The sequence below is a fragment of the Nematolebias whitei genome, chromosome 17 (assembly GCF_014905685.2).
Source record: "Nematolebias whitei isolate Nwh7 chromosome 17, NemWhi1, whole genome shotgun sequence".
NCBI lineage: Eukaryota > Metazoa > Chordata > Actinopteri > Cyprinodontiformes > Rivulidae > Nematolebias > Nematolebias whitei.
The window spans coordinates 26,944,118-26,955,693 of record NC_056514.1 but is presented as its reverse complement, the minus strand read 5'-3'; the positions used below and the strand labels follow the sequence as shown (position 1 = coordinate 26,955,693).

The following is an 11,576-nucleotide window of genomic DNA, read 5'->3' as shown; positions in this document are numbered from 1 at the left end:
AACTGTCAACAAGGAAGAGGGCCGGCAATGGAGGAGGGGGCGTACCAAAGAGACCATCTTATCACAAGCAGAATTGGTTTGTTCCACTTTGGAGTAAGCTGTTGGGGGAGGAATCAGTTTTGTTGTGTGTTTCCTTGACTGATGAAGCCTTCTGGACCGAAGGCGAAACGTTTCAGCACAAAACAAAAAAGAAACTGTCCAGATGACCTGACTGAAAAATGTTGGATTGTATACCTGGATTATTGAGCATGGACTTTGTTATTTTAACAGGTTGTTAAAAATCTACGTTTAGCTACATTTGTAAACACTCCGCTACCGTCAAGCATCCTAGCTGTTATTTTGACAAATTAGTACAGTTGTTTTGATACGTAATGTGAATAATACACAAACATTTCTCTCATTGTATTTTTTATAAATAATCAAAATTTTATTAATCACCCACTGTAGAACTGATTTGCAATTTAGTTATGCTGTTTAATTATATTTTTGAGTTTTTTTAATAAAAATGCGCAGTGACTTTGGACTTTTATGGGTGGAGATTTTTTTTAAGGGTAGAAGCAGAAATGCTTACTTGAAAGGGAACGTATGTGATATTAAGAAGCTCAAAAGTGACTGTTGTGTTTAAAATTAGTGTTTATGTAATTATTTTCAGTTTGCATCCAATATAAGTTTTATTCATTCAAGGCAGTCACATTTGTTCATAACTTTATTATCAGTGGTGGGATGTAACTAAGTACAAATACTTCGTTACTGTACTTAAGTATATTTTTCATGTACCTGTACTTTTACTTAAGTACAGTGTTTGAGTACTTTCTCCACCACTGAATAGCTGAATAGAGCTGAATAGAGCTGAATACAGCACCTCAGACTGAGGAAGTCTCTCGGATGAGAGACGAAACGTTTCTACATTTTGTTGTTGTTTTGCTTTGTTTTTTTTGAATGTCCAGAGGACCAGATTTAACTGTTTTAGATTTCTCCACCACTGTTTATTATTAGCAAGCCTGAGAGTTACCGGACCCAAGCAAACAGTTACTGGAACACACACTGTCAAAATAAGAGAGTTCCCAAATCCTGTTCTGGCGTGATCAGGCTCAAATTAAGCCCTATTTATAGCTTTTAGCAGTTGTCTTTTTTTGGCTTTGTGAATAAAATGTGATGATCCATCGATCAATAATGATCACAGAAAACATTAAATAGTTCTGTAATACAGTATTCAAACTAAACTAAGAAAAAAATATTTTATCTTTCAGTACGACTGCTTTCTTTTCAGCATTTTTCCAGGATGTGGTTGTAGAAGCGTCACACACTGGTGTATTTTCTATCTTTATGCTTGAATACAGAAACCATGTCCGAGACACAAACTTACCAATACTCTGACAGTAACCAAAGCCAGTCCAGGAGGCATGCTACCCTTTTTGTCCAAAGCCTCTACGGTGAACGTGTACGTGCGCTGCGAGTCATTCAGAGCTTCATAGTCCAGAACCTTAAGAACTGACAGCTTCCCTGTCACTGGGTCAATGTGGAATAGTTGCGATATCTCAGGATTCAAGCTTTCAGCTCTGATTTGATATGTGAGGTCGGAGATGAGGTCAGCGTCTGTTGCCTGCAGAACAAAAAAAGAAGTAAAATCACTTGTTTTGTGCATATTAAATTTTTCATATTCACAGCAGTCTTTTTATGATGTTCAGTGGTGAATTGGTATATTAGTAATGCCTGTGGTGGCTACCTTTAATGTCCAACCGGTGGTCAATGCCTTTCTATTTCTTTTCAAAGCTTTTAAAAGGGTCGCTGGAGGGAAACATGCCACTTTTAATTTAGCATTCTTCAACACCTCACAGGGTAGTTTAGACTTTCATGACACCCCTTATGCTGCCTGGAATGCAAAATATAAGCAATTTGATAAATTCAAAAAAAATTTAAGTGTGACTCTATGTAACATTAATATGAGTGTCATAAAGTGAATTTATGACTTAAAGGCCTTGTATTGAGTCAGAACATTAATCTTATGTTACCTTGCTTTGAATATCAAGCAGCTGTAAAATTGTTAAAAAATAATCTGTGTAGGATTACTGGTCTACGTAGAAAGGGCTTTTCAACTCAGTGACATTATTAATAAATTAATTGATACACAGTATTCCGTTACTACATCGTGGTTCAGAGTTTAGAAACATTGTTTGAAATATTGCAAGAGAGTGTGAACGTTATATATATATATATATATATATATATATATATATATATATATATTAAAATAAGCTACTACTTACAACTTGTACTACTATTCCTACTTTGCGGTTTTTCATTTATCGTAGGGCTTCAGGGTCCCGATCCCCCACGATAAACAAGGTATAACTGTATATACAGTATATAGAGCAGAATAAAATGGACAATACCTTGGACAGAAACAATGTAATGTTTCAGGTAGGCTTGTCATGATAAATTTTGCTGGGCAATTAATTATTTCAGAAATTATTGCAATAAACGGTAATATAGTTTGGAATTTGACAATAATTAGTAATTATTGTCAAATTTAAGAAGAAATGCTGGCAAATTTTTGTTTGTAGTACCTTTTTTGACCACTGAATGACAGTATAAGACAGTTTGAACTGAAGGATGGATAGTGAGGGAGCGAGCAGTGTGTCTCTTTAAGAAAAATGAGAGGGAGGCCTCTTCACGTGACATGGGCTGTCTCTCGTTCCTGTTTTTCAGTTCTCAAAATGGCGGGCTCTCTGTGTGGTTTGAACTCTTTAGCATAGCTTTGGTCACACAAAGATTTTAATAAAAAAAAAATCAGTAAACAAGTTCTCAGCTTTTTTTTGCAGAGACAAACAACTTTTTAGATGAAGGCACAGGTTTCAACTGTGAATTTTAGAGCTTTGACAAGACGGAGGTTTTTTCCCAGAGGTCGGCCTGTTAGCTTAGCTTGTAGATTAGCTTCTCAGCTTAGCTGCTTTTAACAATCCAAAACACGATTTTGAACGGTTAATATAGATTTTAAAGAGAAGAGAGAAAGAGAGCAGTCAGTGAAGAGCACCGGAGTTGAGCCTTTTTGTCATCCAGTGTCTTCAGTAGAAAGAGAGAGATACGAAGAAACGATAAGCCGATAAATGAAAATGAGGTTGATAATTTTCATTTATCATGCGATTAATTATTTATTGTTTATCGCAGCAGGTCTAGTAGCAGGCAGAGTAGTTTCAATGAGGCACAGAGTGGACCAGTCGGATAGCCTCTGGTTAGAAACTGCATTTGCACCTTGTTACTCTGCAGCCACCTGCCTAAGGAAAAGGGTCAAACAGTTCATGATTGAGGTGGGTTGAGATCCCCATCATTCAATCCTCCACTGCTCCTGCCTCTGCTGATGTAGAGGAACTTGGTAGAAGGAAATCCTCTGCAAGTTAAGTTCACCTCCTTCTGCAAAGCAGAGCTGTTCCTAAACCCTACCAGCTGATGATGAAAGAAATGTATGTGTTTTGGGGCACATTTAATTAAGTTGAAGGTGCAGGACCACACCAATTCTCTGAAATGAGGAGTCCAGAATATTTGAAGCTGTGAAACATTTCCACAACTGCTCCATCAATAAACAGGGCAGAGGGAGTGTGGCTTCTTCTGAAATCCCCAACCAGCTCCCTCATCTCCTCCACATTAATGCAGAGATTAATCTCTCTACACCAGACCAAAATCTCCTGCTGAAAACTCATCATCAGTCCCATCACTGTCGTGTCACCTACAAATAATTAAACTTTTTAAAAAGCAAGACGAAGCAAACTTTAGAACTGAACAAATCTCGAGACAGATTGAACAGTAGTAATTTACTGCTTGAACCGTTAGAAAGATACGTCTTTAGACCTTTCTGTCCTCCCAAACACCCACCTTTAATTGTAGTATGACTGTATCCTTTGGGCTGTTCTCTGGGAGGTTGACATCGTAAGACTGTTGGGAGAAAACGGGGCTGTTGTCGTCGACATCCAAAACGGTGACAGATAGTCTTAATATGGATCTCCGAGGGACCTCGGCCCCATCTGAGGCCTCCACCGCGAGGAAATAGTGTTGTCTTACCTTTAAAGATACAGATTCACAACAAATGTTTACACTAAAGCTAAACTGTTGCTACTGTTTCCTAACAAAATCCACTGAACATGTAGAATAAATCTGTGATTTCTGTTGACCTCTCTGTCCAGAGGCACTGCGGTCCATATGCTTCCACTGGCGTTGATGGAAAACAGAGTCTGGTGGTTGACGAGACGGTAATGGACCTGACCATTTGCTCCCAGGTCTGGATCTGTTGCCTAAATCACGACATGGACGAAGATAATAAAAACATGCAAACATTAAATTAATGTTGGAGGAGAGTTAATGACTGAGCAGTTTTAAAATACTCAGATCTTTTGATCGTCTTTGAGGGAAGTCATTTCTTTGATTCAAGGTACAAAACAATGGACACTAAATATAGCAAGATGGACTATAAAGGGGACTTTAAGTTTCGGGTATCAGTGACAATGTGACCGATCCATTTTCCGATCCAACCTGCAGAGATTTTGAGATTTCCAATCCATGATGCATGTTGGCTTCAAACTATGGAATGGATTTCCTGAACGGAGGCATATCTCATGAGGCCAGAGTAATAAGACCCATGTTACATTCAGGAAATCCATTTCATAGTTTGCAGCCAGCTACAACGTGAGGACTGAGGTAGCAAGCAAGCACTGTGGCTAACAGCTAACTTTTCATCTAAACATGTCCGCTGTGTGGAAGTATTTTACACTAGAAACACCACAAAACAAGACAGCAACGTGCAATGTCTGCAGAGGCATAGCGCCACATTAAACCACGATAAAGTTAGTTTTACGTTGGACATTCGAGTTCCGGGGCTTCAGCGAGGCGCTGCTCTCGTTGAACACATAGCAGGCAGCCCAACCCCGACCAGCCGCGTTCAAACTGCCCCACTAAATCTGCCCGTCTCTGGGGAGGGGCAGATTGAGCGCGGCTGACCGAAATCAGGCTGCCTGCTTCGAATTGAACAAGAAGAAGACATCGCTGAAGCCCCGGAGCTTGAATGTTTACAGAGAAGTTGCTAAACCTAATCCTAATTATATCACTTAAATTAATCATACCCACTTTAATGCTAGGAATAAAAACAAACATGTTTTGTGTTAGCATAATTTAATTCTAACTTTAAAACTTATCCAACATTAATAAAACTTGCCTCAAGTTGCCTTTTTGGAGATGCATGCATAGATTTGTACAAATTGTTCTTGAGAGGAGATTATTACAGCCTCATATAAAATCAATGAGGATGATGATATCGATAATTCAGCACTGTTTATATGTATCAGATCGGTATTGGATCGGGATCGGCCGATACCAGGCCACCAGATATTGGTATCGGATCGGAACTGAAAAAAAGTGGATCGGTGCATCCCTAAATAAAACCTCGACAAAAATACTATTTTATGCCAAGAGGTTCTTGTTCTATGAAGACACTAAACACACCATTCTGAACCATAATGACATTGAAGGCAGCAGAGAACCTGCATTGTGTGTTTTATAAGATCATGCTTCTGGATCGTTGTCTTCTTTGACAGACCCATTTTTATTCATGTGAGAAAAGTATCCACGTTGTGTGCATCATCAGTGAGGTACAATTTAGAAATACTTTGAGAAGCAGGTTATGTTGTCGGTAGGGTCGATTTGTTGGTCTGTCTGTCTGTGCACATGATTTCTCAAAAAGTTAGAATGTTTTTTCATTAAATTTCAAGAAACAAGGTTATCCCAAAGAACAAATTATTAAATTTTGGTGGTGATCTGCATAACTATCCAGATCCAGAATTTATTATTATTATTTTTTTTAGTATTCTTGTCTGCCTGTGCACAAGATGTTACTGCGAGTGACCGTAGGGTCATGACGGAGGTGTGCGCTCTCAGAGTCTAGTTAGGTTAGAGATATGTTTGCCTCCCATTTACAATTGCTGTAACACCACAGAGACTTGAAGTGTACTCAGCGACCTCGATATCAGCACAAAAATGTCTGAGCAGGACCCCAAACTGACATTTCAGCTTGAAGTGGGTTACCTTCATATGAGGCCTATCTAAATATTTTCAGTGATGTTTGGGTCAGTGGACTCAACACCACGGGGAAGCCTTCTTCCTGAGGGATTCTGAGCTGGGTTTCACAGCATGTTCAGAATGATTATCGTGTTGTTGAAGCCATTCTCTTTCATCTTCAGATTTAGCCTTTTTATTTGCAGGTTCTAAATTGAATCTGTTCTTTTGTCTTCCAACTTAATGTTCCCTGCACCACCGGCTCCAACACAAGCCCCAAAGCAGAATCAATCCACCTACGAGCTTAACGTTAGAGCTGTACTTTCAATAAAGTTTTTTTTTATGTGAAACACTGAGATAAAACATGTCTTAAAACAAACCAAGGAAACATTGACTCGAAAAGCCTTTTCCTAATTAGTTGGAAATGTTTTCTTTATAGTTTGAGTGCGAGCAGCCGATGAGAGGAGACTATAGCTGTGAATTGTTGTGATAAAATATGTGGAGTATAAATGCGCATTGCTTGACCTTTTTTAAATGATAATCAAACAAGCCATAGCCCTGAAAAGGCTCATTTTCACAAGGCCTAATAAAAAATGACTTCAGAGCTCAGATATAACCTTTGTTTGTGGCTTTTAAATACATTATTTAAAAAACCTGCTGCTTGCAGTCACAGATGTACAGTGTGATAATTGTGCTTCAACTCATACAAACAAAACATGTTCAATGCCATGATAAATAATTCAATTTGATTCAGTTCGGTTTATTTACATAGAGCCAACGTCACAACAGAAGTTATCTCAGGGCACAGAACAGAAACATTCACATACATTGTAAATGCCAGCTAGAAAGTTCCTGGGGAAACTTTGATGGGATTTCCACATGGTGACAATTTAAAAAATATGTTTTTACAGTACTATGTGTTGGGGAATGACTTGAGCTGCCACCACACCAAATTTCAGCTCAACGTGGTAAAAAAAAAAATCAATGGGTTATAGTCTTTTTTTTTTTTCCTTGTAACTTATGGTGGCCATATTGGATTTTGATTTGGATTCAGTATGTGATGGGGAACAGTCTCAGCTACGAACACACTAAATTTCAGCTCAGTATCTCATTGGTTGAGTTATAGTCAATTTTGAGTTTTCTGATGTAGTTGTGGCAGCCATTTTGAACCAATATGGTTCCAAAAATTAGTGTTTTGCTCAGAGATCTCTCCCCTCTAGGTCATGTGACCTCACTGTTGCATTTATAGGCTGTTAAAAATTCCACCATGTATTTTGAATGAGAAAAATGGCATCTTTGTTTGCAAATTACATCGCCATGGTAACTTGAAATGCCAATATAATAGCACACATCATGGTGCTGAACCGGTCATTTTGATACAAGAGTTGTGGAGGTACATGTTGCGGTTCGGTCTGCACTAAAGCTGACACAAGAGCAAGACCCCTTTCAGGTGGATAATAATAGGTGGCTGCCTTTCTAGGCACTCCCCAAAAAGTACAAGTAAAGTTATCCATCTAAGGAAGGAAGAAAGGAAATACAGTGTTGCAAAACTATTCACTCTTGGTACACTATTTAAAAAAAATATATATATATATTTTACAATATATTTACGTGGATTTTTTTTTAAATTTGTATTTAAATAATATTTAAAATCCAATTCTTCAGAATAATGTAATTAAAAGAGAAACAACGTGTGACGATTTAAAAAAGAAGAAAAAAGAAACACTGAAAAATGGGCCTCCAACCAAGTCTTAAATTTCTGAAAGAATCAGGTTTTCTTCCAGAATTTCTTTATATTTTGCTCCATCCATCTTTTCTTTAACTCTGACCAGTTTCCACGTCCCTGCTAATAAAAAACATTTCCACAGCATGATGCTTCCACCACCATGCTTCACTGTGTAGATGTTCTCAACAAGATGCAAGGTAATAATATACTGTAACTATAATAATATAAAATAATAATTTATAGACTAACCTGTTTAAATAAAGGTTGAATGAAAAAAAATAGATATACCTCTGACATAATGTTGTCCTTTATGGACTAGAATTTTGAGTTTGGTTTCAACTGATCACAGAACATTCTTCTGTGTACTTGGGCAAGAATTTCCAAATAGCTAATTTTGATTTAAGTAATGCCATTTTCATGCCACTCTTGTGTAACACCCATCTCAGTTTGATTAGTTGTCCTATAGACAGGTTATCTCTGGCGATTATTGCCCTCCTAACCCAGTCCATGAACTTTAGAGGACAACTCTCTCCAGGCAGATTTGATGAGGTAGCATAATCTTTCCATTTCCTAATAATGGATTTAATGGTTCTCTGTGGAGTGTTCAGTGTTCTGAGATATATTTTTGATAAACCAACCCAGATTTGTACTTCTCAGATGTGTCTCTGATCTGTGTAGAGCTAATTGGTTTCCATGCAGTCTTTGCTTGCAGACCTCGCTGCTTCGAGGTGCTGGAATGGTGCTGATTCTGCTGTCACAAGTGTACAGTAGTCCCTCGCTACTTCGTGGTTCGACTTTCGCGGACTTGCTTTATTGCAGTTCGTGGACGTACAAGTACTGTACATAATTTTTTCCAAAAATAAAAAAGTAAAATGTGCCGCCATTTTGTAGTTTTCTTTCATTAAGCCTACATGGTTTTGCCAGTCTAAAGAACTACATTATCCAGAAGCTATCAGTTCACTGCCCAGAAGTCAACACTGCTTCCAACCGCTGCTTGCTGCAAATGGAGGGAAAGTTTTGCAGCAAAGCCAGAAGTTCTGTAAGGATAAGCTCACAGGACTGGCAGGAAAGCCACAAATATTTTTGAAGCTGAACTCATCCAAGTTGTATCTTCACTGCTGAGTAGCTGGGCTGCATATGATCTGGACTCAGTGTGACCCAGATCCTGGGTGCTGCAGGCAACAGATGGCTGCAGGCTTCAGTCAGATTCTGGTCGCGGGGTGCTGATCTAGACCGAACCAGAGGTGGTGGACTAAATCCTGGGCAGCCTTGCTCCTGGAGCAGCAGCGGTGGGCTTTATCCTGCTGCAAAGGGACTTTTTTTCATCTATCGGGTCGGACAGAACTGAGCCACTGTTGTTCTGCCAAGCCTGGTAAGTAACATGTAGTAGCTACATATAAGTACTGTATGTTGTTAAAATTAGTATGTTTAAGAGTTTAGAGGACTGATTGTGGACTTCATTGCTGCAGGATAGTCTGCAGAAATGAACCGTTGGAACAGAACAAAGTTGGACCGTAACGAGAGCTGCTGCTGTTCTGCAGAGCTAGTAAGTAAAATTTGGAAACGTATTTTGTTAGAATTATGTAGATCTAAGAGTTAAGAACATTCAAAGAGTGTGGGAGGGGTTTCTAAAGCCTTAATATGAAGTTTCCTGCACTTAAACATGGACTACTGTATCCATACTTCTCAGTTTTTTACTTATAACGGTGGGGCAGGGTGCAGAACCCCCGTGATAAACGAGGGACTACTGTAAATCATTTGAGAGGTTTAGATCATCTGCCACTTAGACTACACACAGGTGGATCTTATTTAACACATTTTGTGGCATTTGGAGAAAACTGTCAAGGATTCAAAGCAAAGGAGCCGAATACAAATGTACAGAATACTTCAGTGTTATATTTTTTCTCCATTTATCTTCATTATTCTGGAGTTTTAAAAGATTATTATTAATTACATTAGAAATTAAATGAAATTCCAAGTTTTAAGGAAACAGAATAGAGAGACAAATACTTTTGCAACGCGCTGTACTCATTTCTTCAATCTGTTGCTATTATCTGGAGATTTCATGCCAAAATGCAAACTATTTCAAATTTAAGTCAAACTGAACACAAGCATCAATTCTCCTTGTATCTCTTTACCACTTTCTTTCCCTTTACTTTAATTTCATCCTAAGAGAGTCAGTTATTTTTCACCAAACTTACATAAAGTTAATGAAGCAGTAATTTCAATATTAAGCAGCACAGTATCTTCTTTGCTTCATTGCATTTCTTTTATCTGACTATCCTTCTGAAACTGCTCTGCAGCCAGACCCCGACTTTTCCTGCACGTCATTTCTTTCAACTAGCAAAATATGGGAGCGAGAAAGTGACAAATTGCTAGCCGATGTTCTTTTCACCCTGTCTGCATGTTCATCCTGAGCAATCAGCGTTCTGACAGCATTAAAATAGATGAGACCAGAGCAGAGAAAGCATTAACATGAGCAGGGCTGCATCAAGCTTGACTCGCAATGCTATTTCACATGGAAGCTCCTTCTCCTATAGAAAAATATCATCTGAGACATGGTGGCAGGAGTTAAACTATAATTAGTTTCACTTGCTGTTAACTATGGTGGCCCTAAGGTATAAATGAACAACATTTGAATAAACAGAATTACATTTGAAAAAAAAAACAAAAAAAAACGGAATTACATTTGGAAAAAATGGAATTGCATTTGAAAAAAACAAAATTACATTAAGCCAAAGTGGAAATGGCCCAAGCGGAAGTGGCCGGAATCACATTAGAAAAAACAGAATTACATTTGAAAAAAAAAAATGGAATCACATTGGAAAAATCAGAATCACATTTGAAAAAACTGAATCACATTAGAAAAATCAGAATTACATTTGAAAAAAATGGAATCACATTTGAAAAATAACGTTAATAAATAATAATAATAATAATAAATAAATAATAAATAGTAAATAATGATAATATAGTTAATAAAGTAAAAAAAAAAAAAACCTTCCTGTTTGGCTTAATGTAATTCTGTTTTTTATCAAATGCAATTCTGTTTTTTTTTAATGTTGTGATTTTGTTGTTTTGGTTGTGTTTTTCAAATGTAAATCCTTTTTTTTTCAAATGTTGTTCATTTTCACCTTAGGGCCACCGTAGTTAACTGAGAAAAAAAAATATTTGCATACATGTGTGGTTCTATCTGTGGCAATATGATATGGATATGATATGATATGGATATGATATGATATGAGCACCAGTGACCCCCCGCGACCCAAAAACAGGAAGAAGCGGCTAAAGATAATGGATGGATATCATACAGATGAGGCTGTCCCATGGACCAGGCATGGCAATTCTTAGGGAGGGGAGGACATTAAAATACCAGACCTGAGGCCAGTTTCAAAAGAATGGCCCTTGGCACATTGAATCAGACAATAAGTCAGGCATCACTGTGTGACAGCAGGTTGGTGTGACCTCTAAAAACACTCTCCCTTCCAATTCTTCTGTTGAGTATGTCCTCCAGCAGTGCCAAATCTGCTATTGTTCTACAATTACATACAACTTTACACACCTGTTTATGGCCATGCATCAGTGTCTACACCTTGTGGACCTTAGGAAGCGTCACATGTGAGATGTTTAAATTAATAACCTGGTACAACATTGTTCTCTTTCCATTGAGAATGGCAGTGTCCCTTAAACATTTCACCTGAACTGTCCATGCGCCTTGCAAGTGTGTGGTCACCGATGCATGTTGACATCTTTGCATGATAAAAAGAAGAGAAACTTTGTAGTTTACATAGAATTCCAATGATAATTTCTG

The 11,576-nt window shown here is 37.9% G+C and overlaps 1 protein-coding gene across 1 annotated transcript in view; it reads right to left on the bottom strand.

Moving 5' to 3' along the window:
- The window catches only part of LOC119423497 (protocadherin-15), a 322,189-nt gene that overhangs the window by 120,662 nt on the left and 189,951 nt on the right, over positions 1-11,576 (bottom strand). The window contains exons 20-22 of the mRNA XM_037690893.1: positions 4,167-4,286; positions 3,871-4,056; positions 1,367-1,603 (exon numbers count right to left, since the gene is read on the bottom strand). Of these exons, the coding sequence (XP_037546821.1) occupies positions 1,367-1,603; positions 3,871-4,056; positions 4,167-4,286 (543 nt within the window). The remainder of the gene's footprint in view (positions 1-1,366; positions 1,604-3,870; positions 4,057-4,166; positions 4,287-11,576) is intronic.